The sequence below is a fragment of the Osmerus eperlanus genome, chromosome 1 (genome assembly GCF_963692335.1).
Source record: "Osmerus eperlanus chromosome 1, fOsmEpe2.1, whole genome shotgun sequence".
In the NCBI taxonomy this organism is placed as follows: Eukaryota; Metazoa; Chordata; class Actinopteri; order Osmeriformes; family Osmeridae; genus Osmerus; species Osmerus eperlanus.
The window spans coordinates 15,497,535-15,524,561 of NC_085018.1; the positions used below are offsets into that span (position 1 = coordinate 15,497,535).

Below are 27,027 nucleotides of genomic sequence, written 5' to 3' on the forward strand. Positions count from 1 at the left end.
TTCAGTGGAACTTTGAGCAACAAACACAAAGCATTGATGGTGATTAACCAGAGAGCAAAAAATCCAAACTTTGAGGAAATGGCGACTTCATTAACCAGCCCAGCGAGAGCTCTCTGGTTATGATGACAGACGTGCTAAGACACCAAGGATGAGCACAGACGCGGGTTAGAGACATGCACAGGCCTGGACAGTGGGACACAGAGAGACGGACACATGCTGCATGGTAGTGGCCCCTAGGGGTCAGCATCCTGACTCCCCAGGGCTTAAGAGGGGCAGGCAGACAGACAGACAGGCCCACCCAGCCTGAGGAAGGGCACCTGACCCAAAGCCACGTCCCACCTTCAGTCCCAATGTCTCGGACACAGCGTGGGCTTCTGCCGCGCGGCTAGCCCTCCCTCCGCTCTGGGGCATCTGCAGGTGCAGGGCAGCCTAGAACAGGAGACAGTGACATATTCTGGATGTTATGCACCCGATGCAGGTCTGATGATGGTTGGTCTATGCCCTTACAACACAGGTGGCCAGGTAGATAGACTGTGGGGCTGCAACTAACTCCAAGCCAGCTTAGTGAGTTGGTCTAGGGCTGATTTGACAATAATACTGCTTCAAAGAACACTGTTTTGGGGGTATGGAAGACAGTTGTAGTAGAAAGGCTACCCCGTGCAGGGTCCGTCTGTGAAGCACTATTGAACCAGATGTTGGAAAAGCAGCAATATTAGTTCTCTATCCTGTGGTTGAGTCAATAAAGTCTCTTGCAGTATGGTATACATATTCACTTCTGAGCAGCTGCCAAAAATCTATCATTTGGCTTTTAGAGACCAAGGCTGCAATAAGTCATTGAATATATGTTCACCAATAAAAAAATAAAAAAATCACTTAAATAACTGCCAAATTGAGAGTAAATCCTGCATGCCATTAAGAGAAGGTTTGCGTGCTTTCAGTGTCCCAAACTTTGTGTGTGTGTGTATTGCTATGTTTACATCCACATGAAATGAAGTGCCCTTTTCTGGTTTCCTGTAAAGAAAATCAACATGTACAGTATTGAGGTGTGTGGCTTCACATCTCTGTGGTACTTCATTCCAGCCAATCCATCCCAGAGGACCGAAGATGTGTGTGTGTGTTGGGGAAGGAAGGGGGGGGGGGGTCTCAGGATAGCTTTCAGAGTTGTCATATGGGGGGAGTCATGTCATTAATGCAGTACAATAACCACACTCCACTGACACCCTTAAATGGGAGCCCTTATGGCCAATTACCAAACTTCTCACATAGGAGAGGCATAGTGTACTTCTAGAGCCACACAGGGAGACTGAAGTTATGAGTGGATAGCTGGATGGATAGATCGGTTAATAGATACTGTAGATGGATGGATGGATGGATGGAAGGCAGTAACTGCTATATGGAGTCATGTGAACTGGCAAGGGTTTATGAGGAGGTTTTGTACAGGGACGAGCCAATAGGGAAATGTACTTTTTGCCATCCCATTTCAGAAATCCCAAGGTGACCATTGGAGAACAAGTGTTGTATTTAAATGTGAGGTGCTGGTGGTGTTGGCGGAGGGTCCTAAAAAAGGGAAGTGTGGTGAGTTGGTGATCCTTGGCTCAGCTGAGGAAACTCAAGAGCTCCAATTAAATGGTGAAACTAAACAGACTGGACTGTAACAGCCCCAGTAAGTGTGCACTAGGGACAACAGCTGTTGTGCTTGGTTCCACTAGCTGGGCTGGAGGCTGAAGATACAATGCAGGAAGAGGGAGGTTGCATGCAGGTGGGAACAATGCGAACGAAAGGTAGAGAGAAAGAGTGATAGCATTAAATGAACTGGTTGAGAAGCAGTATGGTGGTATAGTCCAAATTGTCAACCTCCCTTACCACACACCATACCCTCCCTCACACACAAACCCCCAGACAGTTCAGAAAGGTGTGGCACCAACCTGAGGTTTGCGTCCACGGTTGACATAGGTGCAGATCGGATTGTAGGCACCAGTTCCACACACGTACAGGTGGGTCCTGTTCCAAGGCTCAATCAGACGGATGAAGTTCCCACACTCCCCCTGGAGAGAAAGAATGTAAATACAGCACCATATTCACAAGCTATTACTGTCAAAACATCAGCAGAAAGAAACAAGAAACTAGAACGGCACTTTTATGCTGCATTAGGGTCGTTATTGACCAGTGAATATGATGAAATTGATGGCAATTCCGCAAGATCCACATTCCATATCTTTAATATTGTTAGAAATATGACTATATCCAACAGTGCTCCTGTTATTCCCCATCCTATGCTGGCAAATATGGGAGGGCGAGTCTGCCTGGCCTGCTAGGCTGACTGAGCCGGGCATCCTCTCTGGCCAGACAGAGGGAAACCAGCCTTTTACTGGGCCAAAGTTATGTCCCACAGGTGGGTTCTTCTCATAGGTGCCTTGAGTCCACATTCATTAAAACTCTCTTCAAAAACTTTTAAATATAGGATTCTTGACAAGTACATTTTAGAACAAATGCATTGCTTGTTTGCAAAGTCACGTTACTGTTGGAGTGAAGGGTGAAATAAAACACCTGACCTGAAACAGAAATCCTGATGTGTTTGTGTATAGGGAGACAACAGTCATACGTACATTGGTATCCTTGCCACTCAGAATGCACTCTGTCTTCCTCTGTTGGGACACTGGCCAGTGGAGCTGAGATGGAAAAAGAGAGATAATTTTATAGCACTAGCCCCACCCATCCCACAAGTGGTTCTACATCACTGGTGTTTATGGATTTCTGGGCTAAACCTGCCTTTGGGATATCCAACCAGGGTACTATTAGCCCCACAGGATTTGTCATATCCAGCATTTGTTTTCACGGTCGTTTAATTGCCCCTCTCTCCATAAATGCATAGATCCAATTCAAGCTGACGGTGAGCTAATGGGCATGGCCAAGAGTGGCCAACAGGATGGGGCATGTGACCCTGGGGGCCTGTTCTGGAAGCAGAGGGGCAGTAAAGGCTCCAGGTCTCAAACCTGGATTACACTGCAGATCACCAGAGAGGACAGGGGAGAGGACAGGGGAGGTGAGAGGAGGTGAGGGTCTCACTATGAGAGGCTCCTTGTTGATGTCGTGCAGGTCCAGAGACAGGATGTAGTCCTTGCTGCCCACGTACATGCGGTCGTGGTCCTCGTCCATACGCAGGATCCGGTAGTCCGACGTGTTGAGGAGGTAGGAGAAGTGATGGGCGGTGCCGGTGGACCTCAACTCTGCAGAAAACAGAAGAGCCATGCATCCGTCAGGGACAGCTGCCGCGACCTTCACGGCGCCTCAAACACACACACACACACACACACACACGTTCCCCACGCATTCCACACACCCCTCTTTCATACCCCTGCAGAGATATCTGATGGTTTTTCACCAACACTGCTGAAACCTTATACAGCAGATCCCCCACAAGTGCTACTAAGAATCTCACTGTGCTGATGTCTTTACTACTGCCTATGAGAGGGCCCCTTTGAGAAAGTCTCTCGTCGTCTGTCCTCCGTATCTCTGTCAAACAGCACCAGGGACAGCCACGAGGACATTCTCTAGACCATCCGGAGCTCTTGACACTGTGTGTCTTTGTGTGCATTAAGACAGAGTTGACAGATGTTCCTCCTGCCACGAGTAACATGATCCATGCTAGTTCTCTGTGAAGGTAGAGTGTTTGTTTGATATGTTTTTCCTAGGTTCAGTGAACATGTACAAAATCAGCCATGGTGCCTGAGAGGCCAGAATCTCCGAACTGCGAGGGCCCTCCACCATAGACAAACAACCCCCCCAGAACCTACAGTACAAGGTAGGGCTTTCGGGATCGGCACACACATGCAGTACGGGACAAACACTGAGGTTTCATTCTCTACAAGTCCCTGTATACGTTGACTTTTATTTGACCTAACCACAGAATTATTTTAACACCTCAGAAAAATTATCATCCCATCTTTTATGTTACTTCTGACTGTTTGATTGTGGCAGGAGCAGATAAGACCCCTGGGGGATCTACAGATGAACACACAGGGGAATTAAAGCTTCAAAGTCAAACCCAACACAGCAACGTTTAAAATAGAGTACTTTCAACACTGCAGAACGTGTTTAACAGTTTATTAATATCCATGTTTACACGTGACCTGTTTCCAAACTGGTACCACGACTGAGTAATCAGACTTGCCTTGGTGAACCCACAGCGGGCGTCTCCCAGTTTACGTTCAGACTTCTCTGCTTGAAATCAGAAAAATAAATTCCAGTGTGTCCATCTGTAACTGTCAGAACTAGTCTGAATAGCTATCCAGCCCCATCAACATGACCCCATCAAGCCTTAAAATAAACTGCATTGGCACACCATTCTGCAAGCACTCCCCATGGAATCTGATATCCCTTGTCTTCCATACTGGCTCTAAATATAACGCTGTGTTACGTCAATAACCAATGATTAATAGCATTAGATATCCTATATTTGTGCAGTTTGATTCAATAAGTGTGTCTGCCGGGGTGTGTTTATAGGTCATCTAGATGACTGACAGCTGCCGGGTCCTGGTGCCTAAGAGCTGCGACATGTGGTCAAGTCCTGTGATTATTTGTGTTTGAGACTTGGGTTGAATGATGAGTCCCCATACTCTCCATCCCAGGCGTGTGCATATCACTGAAGTAGTGGGCTACTGGTTGGAAGGGCAAGATAGACAACATGTGCACGTACACACACACTCACGCACACACACACTCACGAACACTCACACACACACATTCCAGGGGCCGGTTCAAGCCCTTTCTGAAGCAGCTTGTCAGCGGCTCCTCAGCCTGTTTGTTATCAGAGAGTAGCTGGATGTGACCATCTGTTAGCTAAGGAGGGAATGAGAACACTGCATTGCAACAATAGACCCTATAGAGCTCTCTTTATCCAGCCTCCAAAACATATGTAATCCATAATCCAGACGCATAACGGGCAGATCATGTATTTACCAAAAAACATGACACCAATAAAGCATATCAAATCTCATTAATATGCATTGTGTTTTCTTTCAACAAATCCCAGATTAAAAATCGAAGAATTAAAAACAGCAATAAACAAAAGAAAGTTTATAGTGTGTTCATCAGTTTACTGTATGTAGAAAATGTTTGCTGCTAAAACCACAGACCAGAGAGGCTGAACTGTCCCTGAAGGCTAAACTCCTATAACACTTCCACACGAAAAGGCTAAAAGACCATACTTACTACCTATATGGCAGCATTAGGAGCATTGTCCTGAGGATTTTACTTTCAGTTCATTGTACATAATGCCATAATAATGTCCTAATGCCACAAGGGCTTGTTTTAACAAAGCAATATAACTTCCTGGTGTCTTGTTGGTGGTAAATACACATGACAAAAGGAAATCTGGAACTGAAATCATGCAGACGTGCCAGACATTGCACACTGCCCCCATGCCTGTCCACTCTCTTTTTCTCTCTCCCTCTCTCTCTTCTCCTCTTTTCTCTACTCTCTCTTTCTCTCCCTCTCAACCTCCTCTCCCTCTCTCTCTTTCTTCCCTCTCCCTCACTCTTCCTCTCTCTCTGTCTCTCTTCTCCTCTTCTCTCTACTCTTCCTCTCTCTCCCTCTCATCCTTCTCTTCCTCTCTTCCTCTCTCTCTCTCTCTCTCTCTCTCTCTCTCTCTCTCTCTCTCTCTCTCTCTCTATGTCTCTCTCTTTCTCTTCTCTCTCTTCAGCTAAGCTCTCTCTCCTCACACCAAGGTATGTGGGAGTGTGCTTGTTTGAGATGTTGATCCAAGGCTCATGGTGGCAGCAGGCCGGGCTGTGTTGGCCTGCTCCAAAGGTCAGGCCACCTGTGGAAATAAGCCCAGAAGGCCTGCAGAGGGCTGGCTCAAAGACCCAGACACAACCCGCTAGGAAAGGAACACAAACGACAGTGGGGAGGAAGACTCGCTGTGTGTGTGATCAAGATGGATGGTGTATTAGACTGGGACTGCTCCAGGCTACTATTCAACGAATGAAAGAGAGAAGGCTTTGGTGACCTAGCTAGTTTCAAGGCCTCTTTGCTGCCATCTTATTCAAGGAGGTCTTGTTGGAGGCTGTCTGAAGCACAGGTGCTTGGTGTTTTGGCTGATGGTGGAGGGAGGCAGGCAGCGTGAACGAGAACTCAGGGGCTCCACAGTGCAGGAAGGGGCTCCCAGGCTGAACTCCTCAGAGTGCTGTTTGCCAGCTGCATTAGGGCATGACGGCATTTCCAGTACAGAGACCTAGCTTAGAGGTTTGGGGATCCAGAGCTGCGTACTGGCATGGCTATTAGAGCCAGATAAACTCTTAAAGTAGTCCATTACTGCGTGTTGGGTTTAAGCTCACTCTGGGGGGTCTGTAGGAACACAGAGGGGGGCTTTGTGTGGGGAGGGGACTCATTCTCCTACTGGAATGGGAATGGCTCTATTAGTGGTGAAAGTGAGACTGCATCGCTGGTGAAGGAACCTGATACAGGCTCACTATTTCTCTTGCTACTTGTAAGTCCCTCTCACTCAACCATGTCGACAGAGAGACAAATGCAAAGACAGACAGACGTAAGGAGAGACAGACAGGTGACAGATACTGTATAGACTATTGCCTTATAGAAAGAGAGACAAACAGACAGACCCAGAAAGACACACACACTCAAATACACACTCGACACACACACTAGTAATGTGTAGTGGAGCACAAAGAGGAAGGTGATCCCACAGAAGCTTAAACTCGAGGGTGAGTGGTGTTCCTGTCCACTCTCTCCAGTCTGCTAGGCACGGACAATCCTCTCCTCTCTGCTGGCTGACACAGGCCAGTGGCAGTTCCCACAACTAAACACCCTATCCTGCCATCACACAGGCTTGTGCTGGTGGGCCAGACTGAGAGCCATGAGGCTCAGACCCACCCTATCCTAATGGTATCACCTGGGCCTCAAACCAGACAGAGGCTCACCGTCGGCCAAGATTTATAGAGTGATAGTTCATCATTTCCTCTAGTTTAGTGTCAGTTCCAGGGCCTGCTGGTTGACAGTGAGCAGCACAGGACCTGAGCCCACAGAGCAATGTTTCAACTGGAAACTGGAGGCAGCCAGAAACCCAAGTCGGATCTCCAAAGCTCCACAGGCAAACAGGCCCAGTCCTACTCCTCCTCCTGGGAGAATAGTTGGCTGCTGACGAGGATATCTCAGGGCTGCAGACACATGTTACAACATATCTCTACCCAACATCAATGCAATATTGGGGCCAGTTCAGTGACATGCACTATATTCTAGATATTTCCTAAGGCTGTGGATCCACTGTGGCTCCACACAGATCCTCTCAAGAGGGTGAGCAATTCTCAACTCATAGAAAACACCAAATGCATCATAGCAAGCTGTTAAAAAGACATTTGGTGCACATGAAACACATGAAAACAAATACAAATTAGTGTTTGTCCTCTAAGATGTATTATATACAATAATATCAGCAACATTCATGAAGGGGATATGGTTTAGTAAGGCTTCATGAACCCCTTTCATGTTAAGTGTCACTTGAACCTAATTGCACAGTCATACCGTAAGAAATATAGTCTGGAATGTATGCATCATATCAAACTTTTATTGAATCATGTTCTGTAGCATAGATTCGTGAGACCTTTCTCTCATTAAGGACAGATTATTACATTCACCAGCGTCAGAGCACAGAGCTAACCTTATAAGAGTACACACACCACTTTCCTGGCAAATCTACAAGTGGCATACTGTAAGGCAGCTGATGGAATCATGGAAAACTTTGGACTTGTATGTTTAAACATAACACACAGAACTGCTGGCACCCTACAGAGCAGATTGCATTAGCTACATGAGCCTGATGTGGGTGTTCCACCATGCTACATATTTCTCTGGTTTCAAATTAAGCTTCTAAAGTGTGAGTCCTGCCAAAAACAGACTGAAGCATGTTTCTGCTTGAAACCTGCCTGTGTCCCCACCGAGGGCAGGGTGGAGGGGGGTATGGGGGAAGATGGGCAGGGGGCTGAGTGGATGTGGCAGTTTCATACTGATGGCAGAGAAATATGGACCCAACACAAGCTCTATACCATGGATTTCTTTACTGAAATGGCTTCAAATTGACTGGCAGCTGACGGGATTTCCACAGGGCTGCATTAAGCAATTTCAAGGCAATAATAGACAAAACAGTGCTGGTGTCCTACCCTGCTTATGATACATTTATGGGCTGACTAACAATAGGGTTGGAATGTCGTCACACACAAAAATGTTGGGTTGACATGTCATAAACTGCAGAGACAAACATTCTATTAGCATGAAGGTAATGACAAAGAGACTGCACTACCTAAGCTGTGACCTGAGGCTGTTTCCAAACCCTTACAGAAAGGTGTGGGAGTTCACACAGTCCTGTGGCAGGAGTGATAATTAAGGTGTTTAAGAGGGTGCGGGAGGCAAGCTTGCTCACACACATGAAAGGGAGCGCTTGTCAGCCGTCCTGACCTAATATTTTGAAAGCTGTTAAAAGACAAGACCCTCCAGTTAGATCACCCCTGGTTCCTGAACATCTAAACAGCATTGACAGAATATGGTACATCATTGATTTATATTAAACCATAACATCAGTGATTTGGACTGTTTGTTGTTCCTCTATCAATTCTGTCCTGTTGCAGTTCAGTACAACTTGAGTCAAGCAGGTAGCGATGACATGTGTGGCATTTGTCGGTACTATACCTTGTGTGAATTCTTTTAGTTTTTCTCCTGTCTTTGCTTTAAAAAAACTCAGTTTTCAGGGTCGTTGGTTGCATTCTTAAGAATAGTGTGCCAGGACTGTGGTGGACCTGTTAATAGACTTCCAGGCTTCCATTATCTGGAGATCAGCACTAACCTGTGTTCTTTTCATCTTTCTACACTGTCCAAATTGTAACTAAATACATGAATACAGGACGTAGTCCTCTCCAGGCTTCATACAACTAAACATGGTTTTGTTCCCAAGCTCCCATTGTCAACGTGTCTGTAGTACAGATAAATATGACAAACTAAAGTAATGTTTTGGTATGATTGTATCACACAGTGATAAATAGATCCAAATACTGTAGTAACATCAATCATGTGTGAGAAGTATTTCCAGCAGAGGTGGCATAAAGTGAAAGCTTGTGTTTAACTGTTTAAATGAAGTGTGGTATTTAGATGTTGGCTGCCAATTCATTTGCACCTCACCACCAAGCGTACAGACAAAGCAAAAAACAAAGACCCATGGGCATAAACTAGGACAGCCACTTAAACTTGTCAATGTCACAGTTGAGAGGTTTATTAGAGTACGATTTAAACGGATGACCTGCTTAGTCCCCGTCACCCTAGACCAGCTCTACGGTGAGTTCAGCTCTGCAGAGAGAGGGCACGTCTCCATAAGCCTGCATATCTCCCCCCGGTTGTTGTGCTCTACTCTGACAATCTAACACAACTTTCCCATGGTGACTTCCTGTAGCTGGGAGATAAAGATCTGACGGAGGGAGATAGCAGTCTGTGATGGTGGAACTGCCCCGGAGCCATCTGACAGGTGAGCCGGGTGAGGCTCTTCCCCACCTAACTGGCCTGGAGAGCCCCCGTGATTAAAGCTAGCCCAGCTAGCTGTTGGATGCTCGAGATGTGTATCACTGTGGCAGGATGACTGGTCATCTCCCTCCCCTTGTCATCTCCTCAGTCCCAGGTCTCCGCATGAGACACTGTGGCCTCTTCTAATCACTGGCTCACAGAGCCCACATGGCCCTTTTTGGTTTGAATTTAACAGCTTATTTCAACAAGTTATGTCTGTGTCAAACATTAACATGAGTTATTTGGGTTTGTGTTGGCCGCATGCTTCAAAGGCCAAGGAGAAGTGACACAATACTAAAAGAATGCCTGTGTGATTGCAAGGGGCTGAGTGTGGTTAGCTTTGCCGCTAAATGAAATGGAGTGATAACAGCATGAAAACACAGCAGCTGTCTTACTGCAGCTTACTCACTCGGCACCATCACAGAGCGCTGGAGCATAATGAATAGGGCGGGAGTCTCCGTGTCACATCAGATAGGACACATGAATCACTACATAAAGATACAAGAGCAAGGCTTCTCAGTTGGAAAGATCTGATGTATCTGATATGATACTTCCAGGTGACGCCCCAGAGACTACCGGAGAACGGCGTGGTCTCTTGGTGACTATCTCTTTCTTGCGTGGTCACACATGCCTGCACACATTATACATGTAATGCGTACTTGAGAGATATCTCAACTGCATGTCTTATTAATGTTGGGACTAAATAAAGCATGGAAACATGCATGTTTGCTGTAATCTTCACCGACTTGCTTTTAATACTGTTAACTTTCATCTCCCATGCCTGCAATAACACTGAATATATGTATACTTACCTTATTAACCTCTTCATCCTGTGTATACAATTCTCCAATGTAAGAAACACAAGTGCAAAAGGGCCCCCCACAAGTTCTTAAAAGTGAACCTTCCCGATCCACACACTCTTGACTTGTTTGACATTTGTATTGCATTGTGGCAAGACTCCTAATGATAGCATACAGCAAGTGTGACACAAGGTGACACATGGTGAGTCTAACCACGGTGCATGTCCAGAAGCTGCCAAGAGAACATCATTAGGTTGTGCCATAATGTCCGCATCCTGCAGTCTGTGACACCTCTCTGTTTACCAGCATTGCCACCTCATTACCATCACCTCTCTGACCCCAGGGCTTGTGCACTCTATAATTAGGGCCCAATGATGTCTGTCCTCCCCCCCCCCCCCCCGCGCCCCTCTCGCCCCAACAATCCACCACCACTAATGGAACCAATTTGTATTCACTGTCAGCTCCGATGGGCTCTCATGCGGAGAGATGTCCTTATCACCGGCCCTCTGGCTCCCATCACCTAAGCCCTCTCATGCCGCCTGCCAAGCCCAGCACTCTGATGGACACGGGGGTGTGGGGGGAAGCCAACGAGAGGACAACAGGACGGGGGAGGTGAACGGGCTGGGGAGAAGGTAGACAGCTACGGGGGGAGATAGCGTGTGGGCAGGTCATGCCGTACGTGTCTCCATCTTTCCAATCTAAATTATTATAGCAGCCGCAGACAGATATGCCACAGTTCAGCAGCAGGTTAGCAATGTCATGGAAAGGAGATGATAGATCTCCGAACAAGCAGAATCACGCATGGCATTAGGCAGAGAACCGTTTCGTAATGTTACAAAAAGTATCCCAAGATGTAACAAGTCGCTCTGGATAAGAGTGTCTGCTAAATGACTAAATGTAACATAACAATACAATTGAGTATAGTAAAATATGCAGGAAATTGCGTTTGCGAGGCCTAAGTCCTCTGCTCCACCAGAGGCGTACACACAGCGGGAGAAAGGCCAGAGAAAGAGGCTCTGAGCAGACAGACAAGAAGAAGTAAGGGAAGGGGATCCTCTCAGGGGAGGCTTGATCTAATCACACACATCTGCACAAACACAGCTCGGTGTCAGCAGCCGTGTGTTTTATGAACCTCCCCGTCTCTACGGTGACAGACCTCAGCCTTCCTCTCCTCCCGTACCTCCTTGTCCCGTGTCTCACAGCGACCCCAGAGTGTGTGTACGCACCTCCGTCTGCTGTAAATCAAGTGCATTCTGGGAGGAAGCCTCCCTGGTGTCACTGGAGACCCATACCTACTCCAGTACTAGATGATGCATGTGTCCATACTTTGGGGTGGGGGCGGGGGGCTCTTCGGCTTGTTGCTCCCTGTCTTGTGCGTCCCTGGTGTGTTTTGGTTGTGGCTAGTGGTGCTGTGAATGCTGGTCTGCCAGGCTGACAATGCCCCAGGCTCAGCTCAGAGAGGAGGGGTGAAAGGTCACGCAACAGCAGAAGTGGCTTTCTGCTCCAGTTTAATCTGGGATTAGCTCAGGGTCAGGGTTATCTCCCAAAGGCCTGAGCGGAATCGGAAAACAGGGATTGCCTGTGGTGAAGTGGCATTACTGACAGCCTGTTCAGAATGGGAATAAGGCTGTGTTCAGCAGCCTGCAGGCAGACACACAGGCAGGATGAAAACAGTACAGAAACAGGGTCAGTTATCTTTCACTGAGCCCAGGGTTGTGACCTAGCAAGCACTCTCAAACACTCCCCAGCCAACAGGCCCCTCTTAGAGGAGGATCATGTGAATCATGGTGGTGAATTACTATGCCCTGTGAACCCATGAATCATATGCATATATGTCTAGATATATGATTGTGCATTCCTTTGGTTTCCTTGATACATCCATCTGACATTTGGAGTGGATGCCACAGAGGATAAACATGGCTTCATAATCACTATGTAGAAGAAGTGAAAGCTGAATGTCCCATACTGCTAGCAAAAACAAATAAAAGTGTTGTGATTAATGATAGACATTTTTGAAATAGTAAAAACAGCCCTTAGAGAAATTATTAATGACAATTTCTCATCCTGGTTTGTCTCAGTAGCCAACCAAATTCCCTGCAGTCTGGACTCAGTAACCGTCTGTGGCTTGTACCAGGTGTTCTGGGGTCTACTGTCTCTGTGTCCTGGGCTCCAGAACACTCTAGTAGCACATGATGGATTGAATCCTAAAGGCCCGTTCTAAAACTCTGTATTTACATCCAAAAGAGAAAGAAAATTAGACCTCACAAACAACGCATAATTACATCCAGTACTTCAATTCATTTGATTAATATCTCATCTAAAAAAATTTGCAGTGAACAATACATTTTAAAAAATCTCTCTTAGACTGTACACATTTTCACAGCGTTATCTCATCGAAATCCCTTCAATGAAATAGAGGGATTTTCTTATTCCTAATGCACCGTGGACATGGACAGTATATGAATACTGTTACATGGTTATCGTTAGACTATATTACTGGAATTATCCATGGCATCTGATATGAAGCAGAGCTGCCAAATCAGAAAGTCCCATAGTTCACACAAAGCTTAACTTCAATAGATGTAATGGACCATTGAAGCTTTTGATTGCTCTTCCTGCATCAGGAAGCTATGTATATGCTATAGATCATAACTTGCAGGACTGCCCAGTGTACTAGAAACTCAGACTGTATACATGACAACCACAGGATCCTCGACACTGCTGAGAGATGAGATCGCCTTTACTAAGTCTGACACTGTGAATGTATATGAAATCCACAGTGACAGTCCTATGAATGAGTGGGAGAGTTATTGAGGCAACAAGAAGGGATTATGTACCCAACTCTGTTGGATGATAGTACATGCCTGCAGAAGATGCTCAACCCATGAGACAGAGAATAGTGACCTGATGGCCCGTGTGACCCCACAGATGTCCCTGAGACATGCATGTAGCTGGCGGATTTGTGAACCAGTGTGGGGTCTCAGAGTGGGAGGGCAATTGTCCCTTCTCTTCCCAGGAATGGCAGGGACATCCGACAGAATGTGACAGGGACCATTGTGGCTGTGTTCCTGCTCACCCTCCTACACAGTCCCCCGCTGTTGCTTCTCTCAAGGAAGCTGTGGCCAGAGTGCCACCTCAGCTTGTCTTCCTGGCCCGTGGGAGGTCCGGCCAGCCAGCAGGTCTTGGACCCTTTGTGTTAAGTGTTTCTGTTTTTAGGGGTGAAGGAATGAGGCAGGATACACTTGGTGCTTTATCAGCTCTATCGGAGTACACCCAGCCCCCGTCCCCCCCGTCCCTGACATGGGGGTCCAGCTATCTGGGGAGTGACAGTGAGCGGCCCAGCGAGTCAATCCCACCATTGGCAGTTGGGCAGCGGGGAACAGTTGAGTCTCCAGGTGCCTCCGATTCCCAGGCCGGAAGGACAGGAAACAGGATTAACAGTCAAAGGTCTTTCTGAGTACTTATGCCAACAGGGTCAAGCCTTCTGCCTCATCATTTTCTTTCTATTTGGAGAAGGCACTCATCTGAAATGAGGTGATTAGTCGTTTAAAAACACCCTGGTGTTTTCATCCGCCTCTCTGGGCCTCCACATACTACAGCCCCTCCACACGCTCCCATGGGCTGGGGGATCGGGGGGGAGGTCGGAGGGGGGGAGCACCCCATCACACAGACAGTGACATGACACCAGAAGTCACTGAGCTTATAACTCCATGGTTTTTGACTAAAGTCTCATGTCCTTAAACTCTGCCAGTTTTAAAGGGCCCTTTAAGGCTCTGGCCTCTTATCCTCTTCTAGAGCCAGAACGATTTAATAGGCTTCCAAAAGATAACACCAGTCCATCTGGTGAGAGAGTCACACTGTCTGAAACTTTTTATCTTTTCACTGTCTACCTTAACGCCCTGGGCAGTAGTGTACTGTAGGCTCTGTCTGTGTGACTGTTGCTCTCCCTTTCCTGCTTTTTCTGCTTTACTCTCACACTCCTTATCTGGAACTTTCTCTCTCACTCTTTCCCACTCACTTACTTCCTACTACTGTGCTTTCTGCCCATAAGAGGTGGTGTTAAGGAGATACAGGATAAGGCGGATGGGATGGGGGTCAGTGAGTTTGCCAAGCCGATTTAGCCATCCCTGTTAGTCACTGGTAATCTCCCTGCAGCGAACAGGCTGATAACTACAGGCCGATAACGACAGGATGGAGAAGGATTCAGGCTGATGGCATGCCTTCTCTAGTTTCAACTCTCTTGAAGTACACACAAACACATACACACACACAAGCATGATCGCATGCCTATTTGCACCTCATGGAGCTAAGCTGGTTTTACACATACTATAAAAAATGCCATAATGGATAATTATCAGTGACAACATAGACAGTCACATACAAGTAGAAAAGAAATGGTTGGAAATAGAAGGCGTGACCTAAACTCAGAGCAGATTGAACAGTGAGAGAAAGTTAGAAGCGTGTGAACATGCGTATCAGCCATCAGCAACATTCCCCTGTGACAGAGGTGTTTGCTTTGGCAGAGTCGACCAGCACCTCAGGTCCTGAGAGAGAGACGCAGCCACAGCATCCCTGTTCCCTTGCCTCAAACACCCCATCACGGCCTCCTCTCGCTTCACCACACACCTGATCCCAGTCCAGCCTCTGACCTAGGAAATGTGCTTTCTGGATAAAAGACCCCACACCCTAACCTAGAGTGAGACTAGAAATGAGCTGAACCAAACAAGCTCCGCCAAGTCTCTCTCCATATGTAGGAGTGACAGGGATATTATTTTAAATATGGAGGTTATTAGTGTGTGGCAAGGCAGCAGATTGTCTTGTCGAGGGCCCATATTCATTTCATTATACTACAACATAGATGGCAAACATACTCAATAGTTTAAATATCAGGTTTATGTGATAACATAAACCTGAAGATCACATACATAAACAGCTGCTTAGAAATGCCCTGACTAATTCTATAAGTTTAGAACCATAAGTATAGAATCAGTATATAAAAAAACATACAGTATATACCTTACACTGATCAAGCAACTGAAACATTTACACAGTTAATCTATCACACTGCTGAACTGCATGGCAGCAGAACTATACCGTACTTGTGGGGAGCAGACTGCACTTTCATTGATTGAGAGCATACCCCACTTTTCTAGCTCCCACTGGTACTGGACAATCTGAAGAGACCAACCACTTCTAGCTTTTCACTCATCACATTATTTCCCTCCAGCCCGAGCAGGGTACAATTTTTAATATGACTCCGATGAAGGAAAACTAACTGTCAATCATTGATGCCAGACCTTTTTACACTTTCACTTAAGGGATTCTCTTTCAGCACTGATCAATATCAGCCGAACCCCAGTTAGACCAACATAGGAGAGCCTATTATAAGAGAACTTTGAGCCTTGAGGGAAATGAAGCCATTTTAAGCTGGCAGTGAGTGTGAGAACAGAGAGTGAACGGAAGAGAGTGTTGGAGCCAATATGGACCACAATAATTAATGAGAAAAAGTTGTGTATTACCAATAAACAACTAAAGTAAAGCATTCCCAGTCCATTTATATAAAGTCAGTTTATCAGGCATTTGATTCATCACAACATCCATTCAAATATATGGGGTCAGATATACCGTCAGAATCAGTGGAATAGCTTGATGTGAACAAGTACAGATTTAATCTCTTATGGGAGTGCCGCCACACTAGATATTGTGACACTCCAATGTAAAGTTCATGACCGCTATAGGACAGGGTAGAAAATCTTCTTAATATCTGAGAAAACAAGTGCTCTCTGGTCATAAAACAAACACACTCCCTCATTATCGCTGGCTTCACACGGCAGATCCCGCTGAAACAGCTTAGCGTCCTTTGCTACATCATCCCTGTAAAAACAACCAGCATGAGACCAGTAGTCCTTTGTGTTAGGCTCTTTTTTTCTTTAGCTAAGAAGCTAAGCCCGTTTCCCTGGGGACCCAAACCTGTACCCAGCAGAAAGTCTTGCATGGAAGCAGAACATTCCACACAAACCCCAGATCCATAAATTCCAATCAAATCAATTTAGTCTAAGTTCCAGAGCTCTGATACTTCAACATGGAGAGTTTCAGTTGAAAACATGATACCCTTTCCCATAATTCCTGAAGAGTATATTTGACATGGACTTTGGTAAATCCCAGAGAAATCCTGCTGTGTTTTTGGACCACAGTTTTCTCTGACCTCAGGTTGGCCAGGATTGGCTGAAGTGCTGCGGGCCTGTGGTGCCAGCTAACCCTGGCCATAAGCATCTGTCTACATCCCCCTCTGGCTCAGGCTGCTGCTAGAGACATTAGGACTCATTGATCTGAGCTTCTCAATCCCTACCCAGCTTATTTAAGCTAATGGGACAAACTCAGGATCAGTCACGAAGTGCAATCTCTCCATAAGGCCAAGTGCACTTAGAGTTCAGCGATGCCTTCTTTCCAGAAGTGTAGCATTTACGTAGACTGGGTGCATACGAGAAACTCCATCCATCTTGGGGAATGTTCCCCACTGATTACAGAGGGTTCTTTCTTCGTTCATCAATCCATTTTCTTTCAGTGGAAAAGGATATTTTTGACTTCCCTTTATCATCTCAAAAAACAATTTACATCTCTACATACTTTGACATCCGTATTTCCACACCATCTGATAGCCTTGCTTTGACCCCAAACTTGTGAAACTCTCAAAGGGACTACCATCAGCATGCCCACAACAGCATTGCAAAACTACATTCATAAATAACTTGGGGGCTGGCATGACAACATAACACAGCATGTGTGGGAGGGGACAGGGTAGTTGTGAAAGGAGTAAGTAGTAGTGAGCTCAGGCTGACTTCCTTTCATTTGGCCAACCACCAAGAAACACAGGAGATAGGTCTAATGGACATATTTCACAATGAATTCAGGAATGTTCAATTCTTTCATGTATTGGTTGATCTGAAGTGAGGTGATATACTTTCTTTGGTCTTTAGTGGGGACCTGAAGAAAAAGTACACAATTCTTCCTTGTTTCCTTCCCTCTAGGTTTCACTCTGGGTCTCACGTTGGTCTCTTTAAATCCCCAGAGACTATCCCAGTTGGGAGAGAGACAGTCTGCTAATAGAATCCAACTCTGTGCTCTGCTGTCGGCCAGCAGCCCTGACATTAATCTCACAAGTCCCGAGAGCAGGGCTGAGCTAGAGGCCGCAGAGTGTTTGGAGACACAAAGCTTTTATAATAGAGGAGCTGTCCATATCTCACCCACACCTCAGCCATCCATCTTCATCCCCCACTTGGAACACTCCATCCCAGTGCATTATCATCCCTGCGTGTTACCCCTGTAGACCTGGGGAGACATGGATGCACTCAAAGGCTCACATGCAGACTGGCAGCTCTGGGAAGACAGAGTAGCAGTGAATACTGCCTTTCTTGTATTGGGAGAGCTACTTAGTCTCTGCTCTGGATCACCATTTTCAATTTTCAGGTATGGTCCCACAAGATGTCATATGTCACAACCTTGTGGTTCATTTTTGAAGATGTTAGTTTCGACTGTGAGTAATTAACAGCGGTCTGGATCAGATGTCTGGAACCAGTCTTAGAGGACAAGACAGGAATCCAAGGAAAAACCGAGAGCAAAGACTATCTCAATGAAAGTGCTGCTTTTGTCACTCAAAGACACAGATGAGCGCCTGCACAGCTGGTTTACGCGAGAGGGTTTACTGGTGTATGAATGGGGAAACACGACACAAAAAAGATAAATATGTGTTAAATAGAGAATGGCAAAGGAACAGGCGCCACTGGGAGCCAGCTACAACTTCTTTTGGTGTGGCGATAATTGGGGTTATCTATGCGGCTCCTCCTCCTCTGAGGAACGGTCATGCATTGATGCCCCCTAATGCTGCTCTTTGGAGCTGACAGATCCTTCCCTGCATGGCCCTTATCAAAAGACCCAGCACGCTCCACAACAGAGGGAACTCCTTCGTTCTCACACTCTTTTGTGGCCCTCTGCAATTAACTATCAACTGGGCATGAAACACAGGATGGAGAGATTTCCCCTTGTTTGAATGGAGAGATTAATGGATTCCTCACACTGTGCCAAACAGAACAGAACCCAACCACAGTGTGTAAGCAATTAATACAGCATGTTATTCTTGGCCTTAACTAGGAAGGGAAATACAGATGAGAGCAGCTTTGGTAATGGGTCACATCATACACAGAGCTACAGAGTCATGTATCAGATTGCTCTACTGTAAATTTAGGATGTTAATGACTGAAAAATCAAGCATTAATTCCAAAAATAAGGTAAGAAGAATTTCTAAAGAGTGTTTTGGCTGAAAAGGACAAATATGACCCTCCCTTAACCCTTACCCTCCACATTCATATGACGCAAAATAAGCCATCCCTCACTGAAATTTCATAAACATAAAGAGATATATTAATCCGATCTGGGTGGAGACCACTGAAAAGCCCACACTTGACAGTTTTTTTTTCTCTCTCTCTCCCTCTCTCTCTCTCTCTCTCTCTCTCTCTCTCTCTATCTCTCTCTCTCTCTCTCTCTCTCTCTCTCTCTCTCTCTCTCTCTCTCTCGCAGCTGTGAACGGATACCCTTCTGCAATCCCAACCTCAAGATGTTTCTGAAAAACATTTTAATTGCCACAGCAATTAAGCAAGACAAGTCAAAACTGAGTTCCTTTGGAGAGTGTTTGTGAGAGGAGAGAGCATAATCTGCCTCCCCAGGCAAGTTTCACTCTCCAAAAATGCTCTGAGAAAATGCTGAATATCTGTTGGCGATATATGTCTTGAATCCAGTCCAGTAAGAGTATTATACACCAAAGGGAAAATATTTGGGTTCGGCAATGATGTGATTTTAACAGCAGTACATCAACAGCTAGCATGTTCTACAAGCATTTTGAGGGTTGAATTATGCAGCAACCCGACATGGTCCCAGAAATGTGGGTAAGCTTTTATGAATAGAGAGAAATACAATAAACCTGGCAGCCTTCATGCACTTTCCATAAGTGGGGTTTTTATTAAAGTAACTTGTACAGAATTTTCTTCTTTTTTTTCAATGGAGAAGTTGTTATAACCTAGAAGGAGCTAGAAGAGTCTGGATTGTCCATCCACTCTACTGCTAGATTGTGTTGACATTGATACATTTCCTGAAATAGACATGGCCACATTTCTACAGATGATGAATGCCACAATCAACTTACTTACTGTTCCTATTTCCTAACAAGCTTATGAGGGATGAAGTGGGAAATAAGTAGTTAAGTCTCAAGTTCCTTTACTAAACTGGGAACCTTGCACTTCCATTCATTAGATTTAGATTTACTCCCCCACTGTTAGTCCCATTACAGAAATGACTGGTACATAAAGGGAATAGCATGTTAAGAACCTGTGGGAGGAGTGTCACAGCATCTTGTTAAAGAGATTATGGGGCAAACTTACGTATTCAATCAGATAGGATTGCTCAGGTGGATCTTCAGAGGAATGCCAGCTTCCAAGGACAAAGGAGCAAAGGGGCCAGTCATGCCTTCAGGGCATCAACAAGCTCTTAATAATACCATATAGGAAAGCATCCATCACAAAGTGTTGGCAATTACTGTCTTAGTGAGAAACAGGAAAGTTAAGTCAACTACGAAATGAAACCCAACAACAGGAAACGGATCAAGTGTGCTGGAGGATTGTTTGAGGTCGTCACAGCTCTTTTCACAGGTGTCGCTACGCTTCCCCTCAGACTATCTGATGAAAGTAAATCTGTCCATCTCAGGTGGCCTTCACTGGCAAGTAACACAACCGTGTTGCTAAGAGGGACTGCAGGAGTTTAGAGACAAAACCTTAACTGTGAAAAGACTCAACGTGGAATTTAACACTTTGGTTTTTTTATATTCTTTAAAACACTTAAGGGGTTGAAACAACGTTGGGAGATGAGAAAAATGAAAGAAGAAAAGTAAGAATTTTAGTTGCACCACGACAATGCGCCAAGCCAAAATATTTTCGTCCTCTGCTCAAATCAACATCATTACCTTGTTAGAATATTTGAGCATTACAACATACTAATTCTATATAAGCCTAAAACTATTATAGTAAAGCCCAAGTTTAGATTAAACTTCTACCAGAAGACACTTCCTCAAAGAGGCCACACAAATCATAGCAAATGCAACCACAATACATTTACATTTAGTCACTTGGGGTTGTTTTGGAAAACACGATTCATGCCAGCCTTCTATTCTCACAGGCCAGTTCATTTTTCCAGTTCTAACACTGAAGAAGACCTTTTTCCTACCTGCCAGTGGTATGGTAAAGGCTGGCAGGGAGGGAGGGAGACTGTATGGAAAGGGCTGCCTGGGAGATAGAGGGACTTGCATGGTGCTATAGCGTAGCAGGTGAGCGTGACATCCACACACCCTCTCTTCATAGCAACAACATCCCTGTGTGCTGCTGATTACTACTAGCAGCGGGAGCCTGCTTGAGTGTATATAGAGAGCGTGTCACACCTAGGCCAGCCAACAGGTGTCCTCAAGGTCACTGCTGCTGCTGTTGCTGCCTGGGGGAGGACAGAGACAGGCCTAAGTCTTTCTTCCATGAACGTAGTGGGAGGGTACAATGAATATGATGTGATGCGCAAATTGCGTTTGGAAAGAAATCCTCCACTTCCTTTTGGAAAAGGTTTTTTACTCATGTCAAAACTAGTAATATAACTGGAAAATTCTGCCATTTCAGCAATACCAGCTCTTTCGGTACTATGGACTACAGCTACATCCCTTGCTGATTTGGTGTTCATTTTACTTTTACACAAACACGCTCACACTCTGTTGAGCTTTAACTTGTTCATGCAGCCACATCGGGGATTTGAAGAGTTAACTCCATAGTGCATTTCATCCCCTAGTGTGTCATTAAAACAACTGCATCTCCAATCATCGTTTATCTCTGCATCGCTAATTAGTTACGATCAATTACCTTTTCTCAAGGCTGCTTTTATGTTTAGGAAAACAGGAAGAGGTGCTTATTTGCCATTGCTCTTTTGCCTCTCCTCTCAAATATCTCCCTGGGTTGTGTACCCTAGTTTGGCCTTGTTTCTGATGAGAGTGCCCCATTAAAAAGCCGTTGATCACTCTGGGGTCCAGGGCCCGACAGAAGCTCAGGAACCCCCAGTACCTCCCCCTAGTCACGCTCGTCATCCTCCCTGACAAAAAGAAAGGTACCCTCGTGTTCATTACAGAGATCAAAACAGCAAACACTTGTCACAGTGCTGCCATGTCATTTAACTTTGTCTGAAAGACTTACTGTACAGTATGTGCGCCATTTTTTCAAGTTGGTGAGAATAAAAACATTACAAAGGGGATGTTAAACAATATTTTGGTGAAAAAGAGTTACATGTCACCTTGAGTGGTTTGTTCATGCTGGCAATGAAGGCAGTCGAAATCAAAGCTCACTGGTGACAAACGCATGGATGACTGCTTGATTACACACCAGAAGAGCAGAAGTCGGGGGACGTGACAGAACACAGACGCTGCTGTTAGTGTACAGTTACAGGGGCTAAAGTCCAGCTCTGTACTCCGTACTCCTTTTCTGATTCCCAAACAGACCCAGTATAAAAATGACTAAATGTAAAAATGACTAAATGTAAATGTAAACATGTCAAAACAGGGAAAGTGGAAGAGAACGGTTAAAAACTGCTCTCCACTGAAGCCCATGAGAGAAGCAATGTGCCAACCAGCCTCAGAGTAGCATAAAAGAGTAATTGCTCTATCTTTCTCTCTCTCTCTCTCTCTCTCTCTCTCTCTCTCTCTCTCTCTCTCTCTCTCTCTCTCTTTCTCTCTCTCTCTGTCCCTCTGTCCCTCTCTCTCTTTCTCTTTCTCCCTCTGTCTCTCTCGAAGTGAGAGGTTCTTCTCTGATTCTGGGCCCGTTTGTCTTCCCATAGAAAGGAAATGCAAAAGAGGCTGTCCTGATACTCTGGGAAACGCCACAGGACATCTCTGGGGGAGAATTAAATACGGTCACTGAGATACACACAGTGAAGTGGCAATAAAGTATTCATTAACCCCCATTCAAAGGGTAAGCAGGGAAACAAGAATCTCAAGTAAGAAGTCAAACAAGGACTTAACATACTTAATAAACCCCCTCCACTGTCTACTAAAGTAGTTTTCCAAACAACCAGAAGCCTCTGATGTGTTCAGATATCTCTGTATCTCTGTTCTAGGAGAGGGATACAACATTGAAAAAAACAGTGGTAAAGGTGTTATATTGTCATATATAAAAAAAGGTGCCACGCCAAACACTTTGAAAATAATTTCCCATCATTATGAATCCACTGATGTCAAACTGAAACACACAGCTGTATGTGTTGGCAGTGATCCAGCTAGGGGAGAGTGTTAATTGTTCTTCCAGCTCATCTGATCCCCGAGCACCCCATGTCTATCCAGCGACCTCATTTTTCACCTACATTCCACACTGCTGTCCAGCCTTTGCATCTCCAAAGCGGTGCTGTATGGGCCCAGGCTGAGGAATGCATATGCAGCACAGAGCAAGGTCCGTGGGGTGCTGTGCAGGGTATTCACTGACAGAAAAGGCCTGATGCCAGTTTGACACCCACCCCCAGGTCTCCCAGAATGTGAATGAACTTCTGTGAATGGGAGGCAAACCTACACAAACGCCACAGGAGCTCTAGTGGGCTGCTGGACCTTCACAGGGGGAAGAGTGTGTGGGCGAGACCAAACAACAACAACAACAAGGGGAATGCTTGCCGGGGTCCCACCATTCACTCCCTGGCCAATGGAAGAGACACTCAACTGCAGGGGGGTATTTGAAAAGATGGGCCATCAACAAAACAGAGCGGGGAGGGGGGTGGGGGGTGCAGAGCTGGCCCTGACCTGGTCTCAATAGATGTGGAACAGAGTCTAACTCCACACATAACAATCAACACCTACTCCACCAACATGCAAGAGGAAAACTCCAAATCAGCATTTCAAAAGCGTTACATCACAAAGGCATCAAAGCACACACACGGTATAATGCCTTGAGTGCTCTTGTGGTCCGCTCTAAACACATTGTGTCTCCCTGAGAGCTTCATTTATTATTTCTCCTTTCACAGGAGCACAGCTGACCAGCTGAAGAGGTGGAGTAGAGAAGCCTGACAGGTAGAAAAGACACAGACAGGAAATGTGGGATAATTGCTGACTGCCATATGATCTATCTGCAAAAAGGCCTGCTGAGGCACTGGCCTACTTTGTTTAATGATACAATAAGACGTTTTCCATAGTATTTGAGATGTCTACACTTACTCAAACTAAGTTGACATATTTCCATATTTAAGTCAAACACCAGGATGCATGACTCAGCAAAGATGTATCCTAGGCTAGGATACATCTTCTAGGATTCCTAGCTCAGTCTGAGTTGTTACCCAGACACGCCAGTAATACAATATTTCAGGGACAGGAGGAGTGATGGAGGCAGGTTGATCCCTGAGGGAAGAGCACCTCTGAACTCCCCAGTCCTGCCTGCCTGCTTGACCTCACTGCCTACCAGCCACATGGCTGACCTCTCGAGAGTACAGACCTGTGTGTTAGCAGGTCCTTTTTTATGTCTGTAAGTGTAATGTTGCCCAAGCTACACAGCACAATGCTGGAGAATCCACCAAAAAAAGGACAGCCACTGAAGAAATTGGCTGTTGCTCCTTGCCCAAGTGATAAGAAAGAGACACAAGATATTGTTTGGCAAACTAAATACTAAAGAACAACAAATTAAGCAGCTGTAAGAATCAAGAGTAATATACAGTCCTTCTCATCTCATCCTGGGATAAGCCCAGAGAAAGGTTTCTCTCAACTACCAGAGGTCAAATTATATTCACCAAAACCAATACTAGATGATTATGGCTCTCTGGTGTCTTTACTTTGCAACCACATGTGGTCAGGTTCTTCTGCTACTGAGTGCCTGAGCTGGTCATAGTTCAGTCAAGCTGCACTTGACCACTGTCTAGGTCACTGGATTCACACGCAGTCCTTTTATCTCTGTCTACCTGCCACATTTGAGCATTCCTCTAGGATTTGCAGTCAGAATTGTAGGATGATATCCCTTGGACCCTTGGATAATAAGGATAAAATTTAAGGAAAAATACATAATTTATTTTATGTGACGTCAAATGTGGTTTTACTGATCTCTGGCATGGATACACAAATAAGTAATTGAAGCTATGATAAATCAAATTCTATTATGAGACAAATACATTCTGTTCGGCCTTCCCTGAACCTCCAGCGTTCTAAAACAGTGATTATATAATTCACTGTAGGCCAAGCAGCACTTGGACCCCAGCTCAGGTTTAAGGTGAATGAGCCCACACACACGTCACCTATTATCAGCACATAATCTGTCTGGACAACGACTCCACCTGACACCTTAATCTGCCACAGGAACAACACAGCATCTAAGAATACCCAGCGTTCAGCTCTGTGGGCTGTGGGGAGGCTAGGACAAAGCCAGTCTGGTTCCTCGACACGTTTATCCAGTCAGCACTAATACTCGGTTTTCACTGGTGAGCAAAGCCACCAAATCCCACAGGAAGTCCAAAGGATGCCATCTAGAAACAAGCGACCTAATAGGGTGAAACCGTGGCTCCGGTTCGACCTGACAAGCCTGTTAGGAGGGAGAGTGGAGGCATTGTCAGAGACATGCTCAGTCATCACCTGGAACATTTGTTGAACAAATAGAGAACAATCATTTCAGACCTGACATAATCCCTCTGCATACACCGCTGGGTACCTACATAAACAGATCTCTAACCAACGAGGGTGTGAAATAAGCTGCAGCTTTCTGAGGAAGAATGTTGTCACTAGCAAGCATTATGAAAGGAAACAAATAAAGCATTGTATTATTGAATTTAAGTTGCAACATATGTCATCCTTTAGCCCTTAAAAAGTCTGTATCTAACATACAGTATTCTCTGTGTCAAAGGCTTCCATTCATTCAAGTCTGATTTAATTGCTGGTCTGGTTCTGTTTTACTATTAGTTTTATAATACAGGATACAGAAAAATAATTAATAACAAAAAACAAATGGGTCCAGGCTTTGCTGCTGGGGAAAAAGTGATTCATGCTATCTACATGATTCGGCTGGCATTTTCCAGTATGGCGAGAAGCAACAGATGCAACAACATGGCCCTGAAACCGGAGACACACAACACTGGGACAGTCTCTTTGGCAAGGGTCTCCGTTTCAATCGAGGCGAGGCTCTGACAGAACCAGTAACCAAACCCGGGCGGATGTTCACAGGTGAAAGTCTGACCACGAGGGAACACCACACACTCTCAACAGCTCTTTTCCTGCGGACGCTAAAAAAGAGCAGCACAGCCATGCCAGGAATGCCAAACACACTGCTCCTTTTGCATTTACTGCCGTTCCCTTGTCAATGGAGGAGAGGCGAGGGGAGACGGGGCAGCGCACCAGGGAACTGAGAGCCAGAGACGGGGATGTCTATATTTAGATGGTACACGGTCACCTACAGTCTCCCTCCCCAGAATAGTCCTCACTGTAGAAATTGGGCCCTTCAGAGCACACTGAGGATTGAACCTATCCTCTATTCTGCACACACACACACAAACACACGCACACACACGCAGCCATGTGTAACGCACGGACAATCAGCCTACAACAAGCATGAGATTAGGATGGATTATAGAAGAGAAGGAGATCTGTGTCTGTATACCATCACTCAGGGCAGTGTGTGATATAGCCAGATGTATGAGTAATGAATGTTCAGTCCAACACCAACAGATCTGCGAGGGAAGCCCACCCAAGAGCAGTGTGTTCCAGGTTTATGCTAGCCTTAATGCAACATGACAAAAGACACATGTAGCTGAGTGTTTATTTAGAGAAAGGAAGTGGCAATGTCAGAGCTGGACACCAGATTATAGCTGTGTTTGGAACAGCATGTTCTAAAAAACCTACATGTGCGTGTGTGTGTGTGTGTGTGTGACCTGGCAGAGATCACAAACCCCTTGATGTAAAGGGCAGGGGTAGGGTCGGGGTAGGATTCTCCATCTCTAATCCTGTCCTACACAAGACGCTGGCCTGGACCTGCCCTAACATCCTCTCCAGCAAATTTACAGATAGTTTGGGTTCATTACTAAACCAGGAGGCTAATGTTGGTATGCCTCCAGAACTGTCTGAAAGAGGACTACAGGCCACGTGTCACCCCCCTTCCCTCTCTACCCACGTCTTGGTGGGGGACGTAGACCACAGTGGAGGTTTATAGTGTTTCTGCAGCACTGGGGCTCCACACTAGTTCTCTAACATCCCCCAACACTGTACAAAAATGATTTCGACACACCAGGACTTTATTGATAAAATTACACTTTTAAAAGGTAGGTCACACTTCCAAAACCACAGCCCTTAGCCACCACCCTCTGCTGCTGGTGCTCCATGGTTAACCACTGCATTACAAATGAGTGCTGTGTGCCTGTTAGAGGAGAACAGGGTTTCACACTAAGTATAGCTGCTGTAGAGAGAAACTGAGGTCTGGGTCATGGCCAAGGTAATGGTTTTCAATGCTTTGTCAGTCATTACCTTCCCACCACATGTATAGAAACTGCACTGTGTGCAGCCATTAGGGAATATAGTTCAACATGCGTCTGTGCCAGAGTATTTGGGTAGCGGTTTCATGGGTTTAACATTAAGTGGTCCAATAGAGAT

The 27,027-nt window shown here is 45.6% G+C and overlaps 1 protein-coding gene across 4 annotated transcripts in view; it reads right to left on the bottom strand.

Moving 5' to 3' along the window:
- Positions 1-27,027, bottom strand: part of sema3fb (sema domain, immunoglobulin domain (Ig), short basic domain, secreted, (semaphorin) 3Fb) — a 49,128-nt gene that overhangs the window by 15,741 nt on the left and 6,360 nt on the right. For 2 of the 4 annotated variants that reach the window (XM_062463185.1, XM_062463177.1), the window contains exons 3-6: positions 3,067-3,227; positions 2,607-2,669; positions 1,926-2,045; positions 340-429 (exon numbers count right to left, since the gene is read on the bottom strand). In XM_062463185.1, the coding sequence (XP_062319169.1) occupies positions 340-429; positions 1,926-2,045; positions 2,607-2,669; positions 3,067-3,227 (434 nt within the window). The remainder of the gene's footprint in view (positions 1-339; positions 430-1,925; positions 2,046-2,606; positions 2,670-3,066; positions 3,228-27,027) is intronic. The other 2 variants (XM_062463198.1, XM_062463190.1) reach the window with 1 other exon arrangement.